Consider the following 22,659-nt stretch of genomic DNA (forward strand, 5'->3'; position numbering starts at 1 on the left):
TGAGCGTCTAAGTTAGAAATCCTGATCATCTGTGACCAATCCTCATGTTTCACCCAAGAAGAAACTGAGGCCAAGCTCAGTCAAAAAGGTGATAAGGGACAGTGAGGCCAGGAGATTAGTCAGACTATTTTTTGTCCAGTAGTAAACCAGATTCCACTTCAGAGTGGGTTCATAAGATTTTGCAATTGCTTCTGCTCAATGCCCTGGAAACATGAAGAGCCAGAGCCTACTTTTACTTTAAATTTCTGACTTGGGATAAGAGGTATACATTTGATGGCAGTCCTATGGTTAAAAATTTGTAGGGTGACTTTCTCTTATTATGCTATCAACCTTTCCCCACTCAAGCCCAGACCCAGGTGGCAAGCCCTCTTGTCCTCTGCCTGTGCCTATGGTCAGTTCAGGCTGTTTTTCCCTAGTACACCCTTAATAAAGGGTACAGGATTTTGAGAGTCCATCTTTGTGTGTCTGAGGAATCCTATGAGGTCTTAACTCTGATTTCTAAGCTTCCACTCTTGTCCTGGCATATTTCCCCCAAATAGCCACAGCATTAGCTCTCTCCTACCAATCTACATGTCATTATTCTCTGAATGCTCTCTAGATTTCTCTCATTTCTTGAGAGCTCAGCTATCACCTTCCACCTGCTCCTCATAACCATATCACAACAACAAACATTTGTTACGTGCCAAATACTATTCTGAGTGCTTTACAGTAGTCTTTTAACCCTCAAAACAACTCCATGTGGCAGATGCTGCTATGATCACTACTTTGTAAACACATCTGCCAAAGCATGGAGGATCTCACAGTTAACAGAGAACTGGAGCCAAGTGACCATGACTGTAGACATGGAGAAATACTTTCCATGATTTTGTCCCTGATATGTTATAAAGGTCATTGTTTTATTGTATCAATTGTTTCTGGTTCTTTTGTAATTGTAAGAGTATTTGGTAATCTAACCCATCACACCTTGACACTCTATGTCTCTTTAAAATAGTTTTTTGCCCAAATTACAAGAAATGTGTTTGGATATGCAAAATTAACCAACATACAAGGCAAAATTAAAATCACCTGATAACAATCTTGTATATATTTTCTTTTATTTCATTTTAGAGACAGAGAGACTGAGTGGGAGAGAGGCACAGAGGGAGAGAGAGGGAGGGAGGGAGGGAGGGAGGGAGGGAGAGAGAGAGAGAGAGAGAGAGAGAGAGAAAGAGAGAGAGAGAATCTTAAGCACACTCCATGCTCAGTACAGAGCCTGATGTGGGGTTCAATCCCACGACCCAGGGATCATGACCCGAGCCGAAATCAAGAGTCAAATGCCCAAGTGACTGAGCCACCCAGGAGCCCCAGGAATCTTTTATATTTTCTTATACATTTTTAATTTTATTTTCAAAGCCTCCAGGAAAACTCCACTGGCAGCATTAGTGCATCAACTCCAATACCCACCAACAATGGTGGACATCATTGTGTAAAGTAGTACTGCAGTAGCCACTACCATGTTCATGACATCTCTTCTGTGTTTACAGGGCTGCCCTTAGTTTGTACTTACTTTAAAAACATTAACCTTATCAATTCACCAAGGGACTTATGTGCATACTAGGTACAAAAGCAGTAAACATCTTGAAAGTCAACAGTAGGAGGAGCTGGAAAAGTTACATTGGAAACTAATGTAAATGTAAAAGAAATGCATACATACACATGTATGTATGCAGGATGAGAGCTTCAGAGAACAAACAATGAACCATGAGGGGTCAAGCAGGGGGTTGACAAAATTCATGTTCAGAATATCAGCATAGCAGAAGGTCTGGAGTCCAGGTCAGCACAGTTAAAGGTCTGCTGATGAAAACCCTAACAATAGGGGAAGGGAATAAAAAATAAGATAAAAACAGAGAGGGAGGCAAACCATAAGAGACTCTTAAATACAGAGAACAAACTGAGGGTGGATGGGGGGAATAGGGGAGAGGGGAAAATGGGTGATGGGCATTGAGGAGGGCACTTGTTGGGATGAGCACTGAGTGTTGTATGTAAGTGATGATTCACAGGAATCTACTCCTGAAACCAAGAATACACTGTATGTTAGATAACTTGAGAATAAATCAAAAAATAATAATAAAAAGAAAAGGAAAGTTCAGTACTTTCTCTGTTGCCATAAGTCACACATGCTGTAAAGGGGAACAATTAGAAAACAGAGAAAAAATAAAAACGTGACACTAAGAAATAAACCCCATTTTAGTGTATCTCTTTCAAAATGCTTACATAACATAGTATATATAAATATATATTTATATATGTACATATATACACATATAAAATGTCTTTTCCTCCCAGATGGTATAGTTTTGCTTTCTACTAACAATAAAACATGAATATTTTACATGTAAAAAAAAAATCCTAATCAGCAAAAGCATGAGAAGTTAAAAATTTTTGCATCTGGAATGACTTCAAACTGGGAAGAAAGGCAACAAATACGTATACAAATTGAGGTGCTAGGTAAGCAACTATCCCAATGGGAATATCATTACTCTGGGAGCCCTCAGGTCTCCAAAGCATTGGCCATGTCTACAATGTGTCAGCTTCATTTTAACTTTGAGCACATCCTAGGATTTGGCACAGTGATAAAGAAAATTCTAATACAGTCAGAATACAAAATTGGGTTAGCTGACATATACATTTCTCCAGCTAATTAAAACTGCATGTTTTCACATACATATATACTTACAGAGAATATTTCCTGGATTGGAATTTACATTTTCCTTTAATATGACAACGTATTAAATATTAAAGTATTTGACTAATGGCCGATTTCAAAGTTACTGATCACCAGGGCTTTCCTGCTCTTGTATCCAGAGGTGATTTAAGTCACAGTGATTAACTAACCTTGGACTAGGCAGGGGAGGCAAGATTAAAGGAATGAGAGCAGGGAGACAGACACACAGACAATGAAGCACAATATAAGGTGACAAGTGGCATTCTAAAGCCAAGTAAGTATAGATATAATAGGACAGCAGAGGTAGGAAAGGAGTAAGTGGTGAGCAGAGAATGATTCCAAGAAGGAAAAGGGTATCACAGGGAAAGCAATAGTTGGGGGAAGCATGTGGAAATAAAAAAGCAGTAGATTATATTCAGGAGGAAAAAAAAAGTTGTCCAAATGGAAGAGAAGGAGGTTTCATGGAGGGTAGTCGAGAGAAACAAAGTTGGAGAGCAAAGCTAGTACTGGATCATGGTGGCCTTAAAGTCACTTATCCTATATCAAAGCTGGAATATTAAGGGAAATATGTGAGAGCCTTTGAGCATGCATCATCACCAATCAAGGAAAAAGAAATACTGTGGCAGATTTCTAAGCTTAACTCTAGTGGGTCCATCCCCTCACTCTCAGTACTCCTGAGGTCAAGCAAGAGTATTCTTCTTAGAGCCTGCCTTGTTCACCCATGCTGCACACACACTCACCTTCCCTACAGGCACTCAGCCATAAAGTGCTGAAGTTGGAGAATAGGAATATGCCATTATATTGACAAATTACAAGAGGAGGAGAGGAACACATAAGAAATGCTTCAAAAAAAAAAAAAAAAAGAGACCCACCCAAGAGCTTTTCTTTCAAGTTTATATTTTAATTCAACATTTGTTTAATTACATTAATATACAGAAAAATATATACAATATTAATCCATGTTTCAGGATCACTTTGTGCAGCTGCCTAACTTAAAGAAAAATGTAAATGGAAAACATTTCAGCTGAAAGAAAATTAGGGGTACCTGGGTGGCTCAGTCAGTTAAGTGTTTGCCTCTTGATTTTAGCTCAGGTCATGATCTCATGGTTGTAAGATCAAGCCCCGCTAAGATTCTCTCTCTCCATCTCCCACTCATGTGTGCATGTGCACACTCAATCTCTCTCTCAAAAAAAAAAAAAAATATATATATATGTATATATATCATATATATACATATGTACATATATATGTAATATATATGTATATATATATTATATGTACATATATGTACATATATATACATGTATATATGTACATATATATGTAAAAACATATATATATATAAAAAGAAAACCAGAGATTAGTCATTTCTTTTCAATTATAAATAATAAAATTCAGTACACACCTAAAATTTTTTTTCCACTAGAAGAAGGAGGAGGAGGAGGAGGAGGAGAACAATGAGGAGGGGGAGAAGGAGAAAGAGGAGAAAAGGAAGAATTTGATACTAGTTTTTATGTAAAGATGCTATATTCTAAATGGCATTCTTTTCTTATGTATCCCCTCTCTGCTCTACCACCAACAACCGGTGTTTTGCTGGTAAGCATGGAAAATCTTCCAGGAAAGAACAGGCTGAGAGTCAGGAAATCCTTGCTGATTCTATAATTATTGGATCTGCCACTAACCAGAGTGGTCTCTATAGTTTTAGGTCATTTGAATATCAAAGAGCTACTTCACTGTCTTTTGAGAAGAGCAAACTTAGAAATGACTCTTATCTCTTACCTGCACATAAACTCCCAGAGGTGCTGAATCAGTATTTTTCCCCTTTGCTGCTTTTCTATTAAGGAGTCAAATTCAAGCTTCAACTGAGAAATGCTCATTTACCAACAGAGGATACTGACTGCTGTTTAGAGACACAATTTCTCAGATGCTCTAACCTAGTTATACTCCTGACTCACATACACACTTACTTGTGTATGAGGAATGCAAAAGGAGCCCAGTAGTTAGGGTAGGAAATTCCTAAAAGAAGCTGGATTTGGAGTTCTGTGCTCCCAAAGAGCACTAATCCCACTGTTCATCATTTTCTAATGATGATGATGCTCATTCACTTCCAACAGTACCAGACACAGAGGCAAAAGGCAAAGATAACATTCAAGGGCCCCATGATATAAATATAGTTGACCCTCAAACAACTTAGGAGTTAGGGGGGTCAAACCCCCATGCAGTTGAAAATCCACATATAACTTTGGACTTCCCCAAAACTTAACTACTAATAGCTTACTGTTGACCAGAAGCCTCACAGATAAACAATCAACCATATTTTGTATATTATATGTATTATATACTATATTCTTACAATAAAGTATGCTAAAGAAAAGAAAACTTTATTAAGAAAATCACAGGGAAGAGAAAATACATTTATGGTACTATATTTACTGAAAAAACTATATTACTATATTTACTACATTTATGGTACTGTATTTACGGAAAAAGTTCACTCATAGGTGGACCCATGCAACTCAAATGTGATGTTCAAGGGTCAAATATAATTTACTCCAGGACACAGAATATTCCCCCCATTGTTAGTTTGGAAGCTTGTAAAAGTATTTATTCATCACTAAAATTCTCCAATTTTTTTTTCTTTTCAATTCTCAAAAATCCTCAGAGGATCCTTTTAATATGTCCTTAATGTATTAAAATACAGAGTATGCTACTGCAAAAGCCACAATCACCAATGTTGCAGCAAGACATTTTAAACTTAAACCCTTGAGACAACTTTGTTAAACCAATTCGCTTATAAATTTTGTAAGCCATCCTGATTGAAATCAGAACTGCTCTCCATGTAGAAACTCTAAGCCAATTTAGATGGCCCACATCAAAATAAAGGACCTGGGAAAATAAGGACATGGGAAAAAGCAGTTTTCCTTGTATGTTAATATAGTTGATTCCCTTCCAAAAAGCTGTATTAAACATAGGCGATGATGGGGAAGGATAATTAAAATTCACAAGTATTGTAAGTAACATAGTAATTACCTTATACAGAATTGTCCTTTATCTTGACACTAAGAGGAAAATGGATTGTGCTGGGTATGATAAAGTAGGAGAAGGAAGAAACGAACATGATGATATATGGAAATAAATACAACTAGTTTCATTACTTCTGTTACTAGAGACAGAATTTCACCTTCGACTGGTGTTATAGAAAATGCTACAATCATGATCTGATCCCTACACTGATCATCTTTTTTTTCCTAACTAAATATGGGGTATAAAAGAAGATAGTAAGTAAAAATAAAAAAATAAATCTGCTACAGATGTCTACTCTAATGACTGTATTTAAACTAAACAAGAAGACTGACCCCAAGTTTCACATTACTATGTTGACAGCATCTTCACAGGCATATGACCTCAACAATTTGTTCCAGTAAAGACAATACCCTGAAGGCGGGCTTTTTATAGAAAACCTTTTTAAATTGATCTTTTTAAAGATGGAAAAAATAAGGTCCCCCCTGATGCTATGAAACACTTGCAAGTAAGAAATAGCTAGTCAGTGATCTGATATTTAACTGAAGACAACAAAAAGGCATTTTTAGAAAAAGAGAGAAAGAGGTAAAAAGGGTAACCAGGTAAAACAAACAAGTAAATATTACATCCAGGAATAGAAATTGGTTCACATCAAGTCATGTCAGTAAAATCTATTAAGGAGAAAAGATGTTTCACCACACACCAGGCATAACTGGATAAACAGGTATTGCACATAGTTTCTTACTCAAGATGATATTAATAATTTTGGAGGATTCAAGTTAAAAATAAAGACAATGTAAAAAAGCAACAGTGTGGTGACTCCAAGATTTGACACTTTTAGGGAAATGATTCCCAACTTCCTCTAGAATATCCTAAGGCAAATGTCAGAAAAGATTAATTTTATCCCATCATATAAAATGGGAAGACTTTGACTAGGAACATGGCTAGACTAGTGGAGCAAGTATTTACCCTTAAAATCCAAATTCCTTTTGTCTATAAACTGTTTACTACTTATGATCTCTTTATGGTATGTATTTGCAACTTGGTCAAATTTTCTCTCTACCAAGCAATTTTTTTAGACCAGTTTCTTACAACAAACAGACAGAATGACTGCTGAATACCATACAGTATCCACAGAATAAACACTGAGAAACATCACACACTCACCTTCATCACTTGTTGCCTGCTGCTTCACCAGAGTCAATGGGGACCTTGCCGGAGGCTTACTAAGTGGATGGCGCCAACTTTTAGCAGTTTTGGTTTCTCCCTCTATTCTCTGGTCACAGAGCAAAAATAGAGAAGAAATACAGTTAAAGACTTGTTTTAAATGGAAAACTATGGTTCACAACAATTTAAGACCATTTAATTATAAAGAATTATTATACTTATTTACCTCCTGGAGAATTAGTCCTTTATTTTAAAAACCTTAAGCCTTTAAGTCAAAAGAAATAGGAATCCATTCTATTAGTTATTTTACCAAGAGATCAATGATCTATCCTTCCACCGCACATTAAAACACTATCTGTGGTATAGGGTAAGCTTATCAAGCTTGCAATTAACTCAGAACTTATCAAGTTTTCAAAAGTTCTTTCAAACTAATCAAAATTTAGGATTACATATTTGTAACAATACAGAACTGTGGCATTTGGTTACCTCTATGCTAGCCACATGACTATATGGCAGGTTATTTTGCTTTCTATCCTCACTCACATAGCATTAATGCTACAGTGAGCCTGGATACTTCCTTCCATTCGGAAATAAATCACCACTTCTCTGAGGATCAAATAAGACTTTAAGGTTTTTTTTTTTAATACAGCACATTACTGTCATCTTGAAACCACTTAAATTTTATGTAAAATTTTTCATCTGGGTCTCTCTAAACTATACTTTCCTCCCAAAGGTATGTGCAAAAGACATATGCACCCTGACATCTTCCAGATAGAACCTACTTACAAGCTTTCTTGTCCATGCAAACCAAAAGGAAAGAAGGACGGAAGGAAAATGGATGGATGGATGGATGGATGGATGGATGGATGGATGGATGGATGGGAAGGAGGGAGGTGTTCAGAGAAAGACTCTGAAACTAAAGGGTTTGTATCAACAGTTGACTAGGAAAGAAATGAGTCTCAGAAATGTCCCTGTAAGCTGACAAAGCAGTGGCTGGAAGTAGAGAAACTACATTGATATCTGAAATCAAAATGGATTAAAAGAAAATGTGTGCAACATTCTAATCAAAGATGGAAGTAAAGAAAGGATGTCAAAGTAATATAGGATGAGATTTATCTGTGGTTTATACCACCTAAAAATTAATAAGAAATATTTATCAAGTCCTCACTATGTGTCACATTGTTCTAAGAGCTGAACTACAGCAGAAAAAATTATACCATGTCCCAGCTTTCAAGAAATGTGCATTATAGAGGAGAAAGGCACAGACAATAAAAAATTAAAAAGTATATATTTATCTGGTACTATTAAGAAATATGCAGTAAAGGAAAAAAAAGGGCATGAAAAGAGATGGGAGGGAGTTATTTTATACAGGGTATCAGAGAAAGCCTTTCTGACAAGGAGACATCTGAGTAGAGTCTTGAGTGCACTGTGGGAGTTCTCTGGCCTTGGAGGAGTATTTGGGGCAGCAGGAACAGTATGCATATGGGGACATAGTCAATGTATTCCAGGAAGAGCAGGAAGCCCAGTTATAGATGAACAGAGAGATGGACAGAGACATTGTTCAAAAAATAACTCAGTATTTCTTGGGAAGGCTGACTAAAGATGACTGCTGCAAGCATGCACACAGCATTACACTTCATACTAAGAAGCATCAGTAAAAACCATACAAGAACGAAAAGGGACCATATTGCTTAGAAGGTCTGCCTGACACCACGGTGTGAGAAAAGAACACGACACAGCTAATACTGACAGGGGGCAAACCAAGTCACCCAGGCCTCAACAGCAGTGTTTGCTTTCCCATGCAAGCAGTCTTTGTTCAGTGAAATGATAAGGATGAAGGTTAAAGGCACCAAGGATAGAATTACCTCCACTGTGGGGGGCCAGGCCCCGGTGCCAGGCTGAGACCGGGTAGAGCAATGTTCCCCGTTGACTCAAGCCAACCCAGTGGTTCCCCCTCCCATTCATGTGGGAGGCCGGGCCCCGGCGCCAGGCTGAGACTGGGTCGAGCAACGTTCCCTGTTGACTCAAGCCAACTGGTGGTTCCCCCTCCCATTCCCCCACTTTCAAGGGCATACGAAAGCCTTGTCAAGGCTGAGAAAGTTAATTCCTGAAGCCTGTGGTCTGCAGGTGTTGGCAGTAATGCTACCTCCCTTTTTCTACCCCGAGTCAGATAGACACAAACATGGGAACTGTGTTTTGCTAGCAATCTATCAACAAGGTCTTGTGACCTGTTCAGAAAGTTCACAAGGTACACAGAACTAAATGTTTTGGCTGGCAGTGATCATGTGAAACCTGTTTATTCTTAGAATGACCTGATCCATAAGAGTCTTATATTATAAAAGATTGTGTACAGCAACAATAAAGCCGTCACTTGGGCCATCAGCCCAGGGGACCCTCCTGTTCCCAAACTTTCTCTTCTCTCTTTTTTTCTTGCATTCCCCTACCCTCAGGACCCTGACCTCGGTGTTTGTCGCGCCGGCCGCGACACTCCACTGAAAACAAGGAAACAGAAAAGGTACTTTCAGTTCCATTCCAGCTTAAAGAATGTGAGTAAATGTAATTTAAACAGGCATTTGACTCATTCACCATTCCGCAAAGAATCCCAGTATCTGTTCAGCTGCACTTAATCCCCAAGTGATATTAAGTTGTAAATTTTGTTTATTATTATGTGAATACTATTTTCAAATTTCCCTTAGCAACTGTTTCAAATAAATTAGACCATATTTTCCTATTCCTCTTATGTTTTGGGTAAATAGTTAATAGTTCAGTAGGATAACAACCATGCATAAAATGGTAAAGTTATTGGGTCATATTAGCAAATTATCTATATTTTATTTGATATTCTAAAACTACTATGAACAGAGTATTCCAAGCTGATTTCCTTATCTAAACTCCCTTGTTACTCAAAGATGTGAAAAGACCTGTGGTGATTTTAAATGAGCAAGAGCAATCAAGAAGTGGGCCTGTTCAGTGACCAGTTCAATTTGTCAGTCCCAACAATTGAGGCTTTTCTTACTTGTGTCCTTGAATTCCCTCATCAAGGTGTACAGGTCAAAATAGGGTAATGAATTCTGACAATAACTATACACAATCAGAACCTGCCTGGTCTACTCATAATCTCCTGGTTAAAGCAACAGTTTATACAAAAACCATAGACATTAAAATATATGCAGGACTGGAAAAAGGTGGGAAGATGGTGGTGTAGGAGGACGCTGGGCGCGCCCTGCTAATCACTTAGATTCCACCTACACCTGCCTAAATAACCCAGAAAACCGCCAGAGAATTAGCAGAACAGAGTCTCGAGAGCCAAGCGCAGATGAGAGGCCCACGGAAGAGGGTAGGAAGGGCGGCGAGGCGATCCGCACTCCACAGACTGGCAGGAGGGAGCCGGGGTGGAGGGGCAGCCTGCCGGCCAAGCAGAGCCCCCGAGTCTGGCTGGCAAAAGCGGAAGGGCGAGACGGAGTGTGTTCTGACAGCAAGCGTGACTTAGCCTCTGGGAGTTCATAAGTTAACAGCTCTGCTCGGAAAGTAGGAAGGCTGGAAGACGAAGGGAGGGAGAGTTGCTGAGACCCCAGACAACAAAGCTCAGTTTGGTGGGGAACAAAGGCACGCGCCAGCACCATCTCCCTCGCCCATCCCCCAGCCAAAATCCCAAAGGGAACCAGTTCCTGCTAGGGAACTTGCTTGCTCCACGCAAACACCCAACGCTGTGCTTCTGCAGAGCCACCCCTCCGGCAGCGGATCTGACTCCCTCCCGCTGCCACAGGGCCCCTCCTGAAGTGGATCACCTAAGGAGAAGCGAGCTAAGCCTGCCCCTCCTACCCCTGTGCACCTGGCCTACCCACCCCAGCTAATACGCCAGATCCCAGCACCACAAGCCTGGCAGTGTGCAAGTAGCCCAGACGGGCCACGCCACCCCACAGTGAATCCCACCCCTAGGAGAGGGGAAGAGAAGGCACACACCAGTCTGACTGTGGCCCCAGGGGTGGGCAGGGGGCAGACATCAGGTCGGACTGCGGCCCCGCCCACCAACTCCAGTTATACACCACAGCACAGGGAAGGTGCCCTGCAGGTCCTCACCACTCCAGGGACTACCCAAAATTACCAAACGGAAGAATTCCCCTCAGAAGAATCTCCAGGAAATAACAACAGCTAATGAACTGATCAAAAAGGATTTAAATAATATAACAGAAAGTGAATTTAGAATAATAGTCATAAAATTAATTGCTGGGCTTGAAAACAGTATAGAGGACAGCAGAGAATCTCTTGCTACAGAGATCAAGGGACTAAGGAACAGTCACGAGGAGCTGAAAAACGCTTTAAACGAAATGCAAAACAAAATAGAAACAATGATGGCTCAGATTGAAGAGGCAGAGGAGAGAATAGGCGAACTAGAAGATAAAATTATGGAAAAAGAGGAAGCTGAGAGAAAGAGAGATGAAAAAAATCCAGGAGTATGAGGGGAAAATTAGAGAACTAAGTGATACACTAAAAAGAAATAATATACGCATAATTGGTATCCCAGAGGAGGAAGAGAGAGGGAAAGGTGCTGAAGGGGTACTTGAAGAAATTATAGCTGAGAACTTCCCTGAACTGGGGAAGGAAAAAGGCATTGAAATCCAAGAGGCACAGAGAACTCCCTTCAGACGTAACTTGAATCGATCTTCTGCACGACATATCATAGTGAAACTGGCAAAATACAAGGATAAAGAGAAAATTCTGAAAGCAGCAAGGGATAAACGTGCCCTCACATATAAAGGGAGACCTATAAGACTCGTGACTGATCTCTCTTTTGAAACTTGGCAGGCCAGAAAGGATTGGCACGAGATCTTCAGTGTGCTAAACAAAAAAAATATGCAGCCGAGAATCCTTTATCCAGCAAGTCTGTCAGTTAGAATAGAAGGAGAGATAAAGGTCTTCCCAAACAAACAAAAACTGAAGGAATTTGTCACCACTAAACCAGCCCTACAAGAGATCCTAAGGGGGATCCTGTGAGACAAAGTACCAGAGATCACTGCAAGCATAAAACATACAGACATCACAATGACTCTAAACCCGTATCTTTCTATAATAACACTGAATGTAAATGGATTAAATGCACCAACCAAAAGACATAGGGTATCAGAATGGATAAAAAAACAAGACCCACCTATTTGCTGTCTACAAGAGACTCATTTTAGACCTGAGGACACCTTTAGATTGAGAGTGAGGGGATGGAGAACTATTTATCATGCTACTGGAAGCCAAAAGAAAGCTGGAGTAGCCATACTTATATCAGACAAACTAGACTTTAAATTAAAGGCTGTAACAAGAGATGAAGAAGGGCATTATATAATAATTACAGGGTCTATCCATCAGGAAGAGCTAACAATTATAAATGTCTATGCGCCAAATACCGGAGCCCCCAAATATATAAAACAATTACTCATAAACATAAGCAACCTTATTGATAAGAATGTGGTCATTGCAGGGGACTTTAACACCCCACTTACAGAAATGGATAGATCATCTAGACACACAGTCAATAAAGAAACAAGGGCCCTGAAGGATACATTGGATCAGATGCACTTGACAGATATATTTAGAACTCTGCATCCCAAAGCAACAGAATATACTTTCTTCTCAAGTGCACATGGAACATTCTCCAAGATAGATCACATTGTGGGTCACAAAAACAGCCCTTCATAAGTATACAAGAATTGAAATTATACCATGCATACTTTCAGACCACAATGCTATGAAGCTTGAAATCAACCACAGGAAAAAGTCTGGAAAACCTCCAAAAGCATGCAGGTTAAAGAACACCCTACTAAAGAATGAGTGGGTCAACCAGGCAATTAGAGAAGAAATTTAAAAATATATGGAAACAAATGAAAATGAAAATACAACAATCCAAATGTTTTGGGATGCAGCGAAGGCAGTCCTGAGAGGAAAATACATTGCAATCCAGGCCTATCTCAAGAAACAAGAAAAATCCCAAATACAAAATCTAACAGCACACCTAAAGGAAATAGAAGCAGAACAGCAAAGGCAGCCTAAACCCAGCAGAAGAAGAGAAATAATAAAGATCAGAGCAGAAATAAACAATATGGAATCTAAAAAAACTGTAGAGCAGATCAACGAAACCAAGAGTTGGTTTTTTGAAAAAATAAACAAAATTGACAAACCTCTAGCCAGGCTTCTCAAAAAGAAAAGGGAGATGACCCAAATAGATAAAATCATGAATGAAAATGGAATTCTTACAACCAATCCCTCAGAGATACAAGCAATTATCAGGGAATACTATGAAAAATTATATGCCAACAAATTGGACAACCTGGAAGAAAGGGACAAATTCCTAAACACCCACACTCTTCCAAAACTCAATCAGGAGGAAATAGAAAGCTTGAACAGACCCATAACCAGCGAAGAAATTGAATCGGTTATCAAAAATCTCCCAACAAATAAGAGTCCAGGACCAGATGGCTTCCCAGGGGAGTTCTACCAGACGTTTAAAGCAGAGATAATACCTATCCTTCTCAAGCTATTCCAAGAAATAGAAAGGGAAGGAAAACTTCCAGACTCATTCTATGAAGCCAGTATTACTTTGATTCCTAAGCCAGACAGAGACCCAGTAAAAAAAGAGAACTACAGGCCAATATCCCTGATGAATATGGATGCAAAAATTCTCAATAAGATACTAGCAAATCGAATTCAACAGCATATAAAAAGAATTATTCACCATGATCAAGTGGGATTCATTCCTGGGATGCAGGCCTGGTTCAACATTCGCAAATCAATCAACATGATACATCACATTAATAAAAAAAAAAAGAGAAGAACCATATGATCCTGTCAATCGATGCAGAAAAGGCCTTTGACAAAATCCAGCACCCTTTCTTAATAAAAACCCTTGAGAAAGTCGGGATAGAAGGAACATACTTAAAGATCATAAAAGCCACTTATGAAAAGCCCACAGCTAACATCATCCTCAATGGGGAAAAACTGAGAGCTTTTTCCCCGAGATCAGGAACACGACAGGGATGCCCACTCTCACCACTGTTGTTTAATATAGTGTTGGAAGTTCTAGCATCAGCAATCAGACAACAAAAGGAAATCAAAGGCATCAAAATTGGCAAAGATGAAGTCAAGCTTTCGCTTTTTGCAGATGACATGATATTATACATGGAAAATCCGATAGACTCCACCAAAAGTCTGCTAGAACTGATACATGAATTCAGCAAAGTTGCAGGATACAAAATCAATGTAGAGAAATCAGTTGCATTCTTATACACTAACAATGAAGCAACAGAAAGACAAATAAAGAAACTGATCCCATTCACAATTGCACCAAGAAGCATAAAATACCTAGGAATAAATCTACCCAAAGATGTAAAAGATCTGTATGCTGAAAACATAGAAAGCTTATGAAGGTAATTGAAGAAGAGATAAAGAAATGGAAAGACATTCCCTGCTCATGGATTGGAAGAATAAATATTGTCAAAATGTCAATGCTACCCAAAGCTATCTACACATTCAATGCAATCCCAATCAAAATTGCACCAGCATTCTTCTTGAAACTAGAACAAGCAATCCTAAAATTCATATGGAACCACAAAAGGCCCCGATAGCCAAAGTAATTTTGAAGAAGAAGACCAAAGCAGGAGGCATCACAATCCCAGACTTTAGCCTCTACTACAAAGCTGTCATCATCAAGACAGCATGGTATTGGCACAAAAACAGACACATAGACCAATGGAATAGAATAGAAACCCCAGAACTAGACCCACAAACGTATGGCCAACTCATCTTTGACAAAGCAGGAAAGAACATCCAATGGAAAAAAGAGAGTCTCTTTAACAAATGGTGCTGGGAGAACTGGACAGCAACATGCAGAAGGTTGAAACTAGACCACTTTCTCACACCATTCACCAAAATAAACTCAAAATGGATAAAGGACCTGAATGTGAGACAGGAAACCACCAAAACCCTAGAGGAGAAAGCAGGAAAAGACCTCTCTGACCTCAGCCGTAGCAATCTCTTACTCGACACATCCCCAAAGGCAAGGGGATTAAAAGCAAAAGTGGACTATTGGGAACTCATGAAGATAAAAAGCTTCTGCACTGCAAAGGATACGATCAACAAAACTAAAAGGGAACCAACGGAATGGGGAAAGATATTTGCAAATGACATATCGGACAAAGGGCTAGTATCCAAAATCTATGAAGAGCTCACCAAACTCCACACCCGAAAAACAAATAACCCAGTGAAGAAATGGGCAGAAAACATGAATAGACACTTCTCTAAAGAAGACATCCGGATGGCCAACAGGCACATGAAAAGATGTTCAACGTCACTCCTTATCAGGGAAATACAAATCAAAACCACACTCAGGTATCACCTCACGCCAGTCAGAGTGGCCAAAATGAACAAATCAGGAGACTATAGATGCTGGAGAGGATGTGGAGAAACGGGAACCCTCTTGCACTGTTGGTGGGAATGCAAATTGGTGCAGCCGCTCTGGAAAGCAGTGTGGAGGTTCCTCAGAAAATTAAAAATAGACCTACCCTATGACCCAGCAATAGCACTGCTAGGAATTTATCCAAGGGATACAGGAGTACTGATGCATAGGGGCACTTGTACCCCAATGTTTATAGCAGCATCTCAACGATAGCCAAATTATGGAAAGAGCCTAAATGTCCATCAACTGATGAATGGATAAAGAAATTGTGGTTTATATACACAATGGAATACTATGTGGCAATGGGAAAGAATGAAATATGGCCTTTTGTAGCAACGTGGATGGAACTGGAGAGTGTGATGCTAAGTGAAATAAGCCATACAGAGAAAGACAGATACCATATGGTTTCACTCTTATGTGGATCCTGAGAAACTTAACAGAAACCCATGGGGGAGGGGAAGAAAAAAAAAAAAAAGAGTTTAGAGTAGGAGAGAGCCAAAGCATAAGAGACTGTTAAAAACGGAGAACAAACTGAGGGTTGATGGGGGGTGGGAGGGAGGGGAGGGTGGGTGATGGGTATTGAGGAGGGCACCTTTTGGGATGAGCACTGGGTGTTGTATGGAAACCAATTTGACAATAAATTTCATATATTGAAAAAAAAAAGAACCTATATCTTAATGGATATAAAAAATAAAATAAAATAAAATAAAATAAAATAAAATAAAATAAAATAAAATAAAATAAAATAAAATAAAATAAAATACATGCAGAAAAAAAAAAAGCATATAATACAAACACAAAAGAACATATGAAAAACAGGGAGGCCCTAGCAAAGAGTAGCATGGGGTGGCTTGTAATCCAGAGGGGTCTTGAATTTTCCATGAGGTAAAAGGCCTGTTTCTGGCAGTGGGTGGGACCAGAGAGGTCAGCCAGCTCCTAGAATTAGAGCCCAAGAGGAGTCAAGGGAAAGCACAACCAAGCGAGTTAAAAGAGGCTATGGGAAGCCTGGGACCCAGAGGTGGCAAGAGAAGGTCAGAGCCCTGCAGGTGAATCATCTCCAGTGTGGTTAATATTACAGGTAAAGGAACCATTACCTGTCAGTATCATTGTGATGTCCTACTATAGTTTTCCAAGAAGGTACTCTTGGGGGAAAATGGGGACACAAGATCTTTCTGTATTATTTCTTATAATTGCATATGAATCTATCCAAAAAAAGTTCAATTTTAGAAAAAGTTAAAGAGAAAGAAAATTAAGCTACAGCATATAGCCAAAAGCTCCATGCTTCTAAATTATCACCATATGAAACAGAGCTCACAAAAGGCTTACCTTCCAGTCATTGAAGGAAATATGATTAAGACCTGTAAATGTGAAATGTTATTTCCACCCTAAAGCAAGATTTCAATGCACATCATGCTGCTTTCAGAAACTACTCCACTACACAATAAATATAGAAGAAGAAAAAAAGAGAAGACATTGCCACATACACCAAGGACATCGAGGCCATTTCTCTCTCCCCTGGGGATCACTGGGATCTCCCCAGGTTCGAGGCCACTCCTGCGGGTCTCCACATCACTCTCTTCTCCCTCTATCAACACACTGTTACTCTCTGCCACTGAGAAGCATGACTCAGGTAACTTTGGCCATGGAAGCTTGGGTGGGTCTGATTCCTTGGATGTCACATGGCCACCAGATATGGAATCATCAGCTTCACTGGGATTTGAAGGTAGAATTACACCATAGGCTTGGTCATCCTTAATTTGTACTTCTTCTGGTATAGATGTGCTTAAGCAACTATTTCCTGAGGAGTGAAACAAAAGACTATTAGTAAATTTTACATTGCATTATTACTATATAGTAATTCTCACCTAAATTTCTGTCTTTCAACTCCCCTCTAAAGTCTCACAGATATGAGTGGGAAATGTCACTAAAGCACCATGGAGCCTTCATAGTTGTCAAGGTGAGATCTTGGAGTTTGGCAAAAAAATATACTTACAGACAAAATAAGAGATTAAAAAGGGGTTATGCTGCAGGCCAATGTCAAAAGTAAGTGCAATAATGATACTTATCCAAAGCAATAGCAACTTGAAATCTTTCTAAAAATAGGAAATATGATGCTAAGAGCTGCTTGCTACTAATGAAACATTCCAGCTCAGAGGATGTATGGAAAGAACACATGCAAGGCTGTGCAGATCCAAATAAGAAGTATGTCCTACACTAGGTCCTGTATCACACACTGATGGCATGTAAAGGGGAAAGGACATTATGAGCAAGTCTCTTCCACTGCCATCTTTACTTACCCCTCTCTCTCCCTTATAAATATTCATAAGCATCATTTCACATATCACATACTAGCTTTGATGCTTAATCCAGCCACGTTTTGTACTTAAGTGTTCTGCCAGATCTCAAAACCTGGAGGTCAAAATACAAGGAACCATGTAGCAACAGAACTAATAAACCTGGGTGCCCTTGGCCTAAACCACCCAGGGACCCATCAAGTACTTAATTAAATCCAGTGTGATTAAAGACTATGGTAAGGGACTATTAAAAAAATCCATATGTATAGCATAACTGTGTTCTCTGCACTGCTTGCTATTCCTTTCCGCACCTTTTTCACCTTGCAATCTTCTATCCATTCATCACAAATTAATTCAGATATAACCTAGTCCAAGAAACCTTGCCAGGCCAGCAAGGTTTGGACTCTGTTTGGAGTCTTTCCTTGGTATATCAGCAACACTCTAGGACTTCTTTCTTGTGGTGCTTACCACACTGGATTGTAATTATATGGTTGTCTACCTCTCCAATAAAGTATGAACTCACTACAAGAAAGTCTATGATTTAACCTGTTTAAATACATATATTAAAGGGCAAAGGTAATGAAAATGGCAAAGCAGAAGAGAATCAAATTTGGACGATGAGAAGGACTTTTTCTTTTACTCTAAGTGGAAGAAGAGTAAGAAGAAAGAAGGGACGAGACCTCACCTACATTTTTTTAAAGGATCACTATGAGTGCCATATGGAGAAGTAACTAGCATGGATAACTAGGAAGCAATTTCTGCAATAGTCCAGTTAAGAATAACAGTACCACAGGGTTCCTGGGCGTCTCAGTCAGTTGAGTGTCTGACTCTTGATTTCGGCTCAGGTCATGATCCCAGGGTCATGGGATTGCGCTACACATCAGGCTCTGCACTGACAGCACAGAGCCTGCTTAGGATTCTCTGTATCTCTTTCAAAAATAAAAATTTAAAAATTTAAAGAGGTAATGTACCTTGAACAAGGAGGAAGCAGGGGTGGGTAACTAGATTTGGGGGAGTCTCACAATTGAAAGACAGAATGGGTGAGAAGTATGAGAAATTACCGATAAGCTCAATTAGTGGGGTGCCTAGGTGGCTCAGTCGGTTAAGTGTCTGACTTTGGCTCAGGTCATGATCTCACAGCTCGTGAGTTCGAGCACTGTGTTGGGCTCTGTGCTGACAGCCTGCTTCAGATTCTGTGTCTCCCCCTCTCTCTGCCCCTCTCCTACTTGTGCTCTGTCTCTCTCCTTCTCCCTCTCTCTCTCTCAAAAATAAATAAACATTAAAAAATAATAATAGTAATAAAAAAATAAGCTCAATTAGTAAAAGGATAAAAACTCAAACAAATATCAAATAGATAAAACATTACAGCAATTTCAGAGAAATACACTATAAAGGGGAAAAAAAGCAAAGCAGTTAAGAGGTATAGATAACTTTAGTACAGAGAAACAGCCAGGGGGCTTATACCTACTCTTTCACAAAACAAAATGACTTTTGTTATTATTTTTTAAAAACTTAATCTTTATTTTCTTCTTAAAATTAAGTTGAAAGCTAAGAATCTGCAAAGAATTGTCTATAATTGGTTTTTACCATTCCATGTGATTTAAGAGAAGCTTTCCAAAAATGTATTCTATATTGTAAACTGAGTTGCACCCCCACAAAAAATTTTCATTTTAGAATCTTTTTTTTATTACACCAAATAGGCACTCTGCCTCAGAACTCCATCACACATAGCAGTGATGTTCCTGACTTTTACAACATCATTTGGCCTCCTCATTATTACTCCATAGCTTTAGATGCTCTACTGGTTAAGCTATGTGGAAAAGTAAGATACCAATCCTAGAGCACAGATTTAAGGCATCAGATCAACCACCTCAACACTTACATATGAACATAATTAGCCCATTTCTCACCTGAGAGTTTGACATTATCCGATGAATTCTGATCTGGCTGCTTCCTGCTAGCAGAAGCCTCTTCTTCTAAAGGAGATTCTGTGTTCCCCATCTTCACTGCTTCTTCTGATTTTTCACTGACCTTGAGGTCTTCTGGGTCTTGGTCAGGGGTGAGGCCCTCCACCCTATCGACTGCAGGTGACACTTCTTCATCCTCCTCATTCTTAAGCCTCTTAGAGTAAGAACCAGTGCACTGGAAACTATTAACAAGAGACACTGTAGTCAGAGCAGAATGTTTGCAGTGGACAGGATAAAACACATACCAATACAAACGTTATTATCACTTACTGAAAGAAGTGAAAAAACTACTAGCTTTTTCATCATTATGCAAAAATAATCTTCACAATTAGTAGATTAGATTTGAAATTGAAATCTTAGTTTTAATAACAATTTACTAAAAGTGAAAATTAAAACAATTGTAAATAATTGATTATTAAATATTATTGGGAAAATGTCATTGCTAACATTTTATAACAATACTAAAAGAAGTCTGAAAATAAAAATAAAGTGAAAAATGATGACATGGGGAAAATAAATCAATGAAGAAAGGAAAAGGAAAAGAGGCGATCTCTATAACCTGCTGTTAAAATCTGAATAGATTATTTACATTCTAAGGTGAACACATCCCTGATTTTTGCATAATTCTGAAGTATGCATGAAAATCATTAAAATTCAATGCCAAATCATCATTAGCTAAAGGAATTAAGACAGGAGATAGGCTAACTATATGTATTTAACATCTTGTATCTAACTCTTGTTTTCAGAGCGGATGCCATTTTAATTGTCTTATTCTCATTATTTTCCAGAAAGTCACTTGATGTCTTTGTTGTAGATACCTTTTGTATAAGACACATTTCTGAGGCACTTGAGTGGCTCAGTCAGTTAAGCATCTGACTCTTGATTTTGGCTCAGGTCATTATCTCACAGTTCCAGGATATTAAGCCCCAAGTTGGACTCCATGCTGGGCACAGAGCCTGCTTCAGATTCTCTCTCTCTCCCTCTGCCCTTCCCCTGCTCACAGGGCATGCACACACGGGCTCTCTCTCATAAAAAAGACACATTTCCAACACTATCATTTAAGAATAATTACAACCAGGGGCGCCTGGGTGGCGCAGTCGGTTAAGCGTCCGACTTCAGCTAGGTCACGATCTCGCGGTCCGTGAGTTCGAGCCCCGCGTCAGGCTCTGGGCTGATGGCTCGGAGCCTGGAGCCTGTTTCCGATTCTGTGTCTCCCTCTCTCTCTGCCCCTCCCCCGTTCATGCTCTGTCTCTCTCTGTCCCAAAAATAAATTAAAAACGTTGAAAAAAAAAAAAAAAAAAAGAATAATTACAACCAAAATCTAAGCAACATGTATTTCCATGTCCAAACACACACACACATACACACACACCCCACAACACTATGCACTATAGAAGTCAGAGTGGGCAAGGTTCTGAGATAGAGGGAGTAGCCAAGGATAACCAACATAAATTAGCTTTGACTTCTACTTAATGGTACTGGTATCATCATCATCACTATCATTTTTATTGAAAACCCATGCATTGGCAACGTGGGAAATTGTCACATCACGAATGGCATAGTACTTGTAAAATAACATGGTTGATCTCTCTTTGAGATTTCAATAAATCATTCTCTGTTTTAAATTTCCTGGAAAGCAGAAAAGTCTAGGATCAAGCCACAAGGCTGTGCATAATCAATGACCCCCTCTAAACATGAGGCTTTCTAACTGGGTGAGCAAAGTCCATTGATTATTTTAACCTACGAAAAGGCATTTCAAATCTGTCCAATGTCATAGATCTATGTTCTCTGTCAACCCAAAAAGGCCACTATAGTTAGTCACTAGAAGACCAGATCATTCACCTAAAGTATTGTGTTTTCTGTCCATTAAACAACAATTCTCAAGATGTTCTATTGGTGTTTTTTCTGAACTCAGATTGACTATTGCCTCCTCCCACAGGTAGGCTTTTTGGCAATGACTCTCTATATCAGTATTTCCCAAACATTTTTTAGTACAACCAGCCAATTATAAGTTATATATTTTAGATAGTGATACAACACACACGTACACACATTTTCACACATCATGAATTAATACTTACCCTTACCGCAGGGAAGAACTATGATACTTTTTATTCTACTTTACTTCCTAATTTAAAAATGTTGTTCCTAACCTACTAAATAAATTTGAAAACCAACAGTTTGAAAATCACTGCTGTAAACTGCAGGGTAAAATAAGAACACCTGAGTTTTACTTTTGCTACTAATTCTGCACCTCAGGTATATCTCTTATAAAATGCAGAATTGTGACTCCACGTTCTTAAGTTTCTTCCACCCACTACAATTCTAAAATAGCAGAAAATAAATGTCAGAGTAACAAAATAAATACCAGAAGTGTGGGCAAAGATTTAAAATTACATTGTTATTTAGTTAACGGAAAAAAAAGCTACAAATAAGCTACAGGTCCAAAAACAAGGGATTAAATACATGCAGGCACTAAATATTATGCTGTACCAAATCATTTAATTATATGAAAAAAAAACACAAAACTGGTAATCAAAGGGTTAACAGAGCATGGCCCCAATTTTGGAAAAGTATGTAATATTATATAACAAACACATATGTAAAGGATATCTACCAAATGTTAAAACTTGTTATCTCTGGATTATGATGTTATTGGGTGATTTGGGATTCCTTCACTATTCTTTTTCTTATTTTACAAATATTCCCCAATGCCCAAATATTACTTTTACAATCTGAAAGAAAAACAATGAGTAATATTGGAGAACAAAAGTTTAACATAAACCAAGAAAATATAAGAGCCTGAAAATAAAAGTTGCCTGAGGACCTGAGCAACGTAACACACACCCTATTCAATGGATTTTAAAATAGCAAGATGCCCACCAAAAAGAAATGGCCCTGGCCATCCAGGACTGTTCTATATGCCATGTATAGCATGTCAGGAATATTCACAAACACATTATACCCCCCACTTCCTATATGCTACTTATTACACAGCTTACGAATTATACTTTCCCTCAAATTTTCAGTAAGATATTAAGTAAATTTATGATGAATAAACAGGAA

At 38.8% G+C, this 22,659-nt stretch overlaps 1 protein-coding gene across 18 annotated transcripts in view; it reads right to left on the reverse strand.

Moving 5' to 3' along the window:
• Positions 1-22,659, reverse strand: part of KDM4C (lysine demethylase 4C) — a 443,090-nt gene that overhangs the window by 180,584 nt on the left and 239,847 nt on the right. For all 18 annotated transcript variants that reach the window (XM_058695403.1, XM_058695399.1, XM_058695405.1 and 15 more), the window contains 3 exons: positions 19,537-19,775; positions 16,817-17,130; positions 6,893-7,001 (listed from right to left, as the gene is read on the reverse strand). In XM_058695403.1, coding sequence (XP_058551386.1) covers positions 6,893-7,001; positions 16,817-17,130; positions 19,537-19,775 — 662 coding nt within the window. The remainder of the gene's footprint in view (positions 1-6,892; positions 7,002-16,816; positions 17,131-19,536; positions 19,776-22,659) is intronic.

The sequence above is a fragment of the Neofelis nebulosa genome, chromosome 12 (genome assembly GCF_028018385.1).
Source record: "Neofelis nebulosa isolate mNeoNeb1 chromosome 12, mNeoNeb1.pri, whole genome shotgun sequence".
In the NCBI taxonomy this organism is placed as follows: domain Eukaryota; kingdom Metazoa; phylum Chordata; class Mammalia; order Carnivora; family Felidae; genus Neofelis; species Neofelis nebulosa.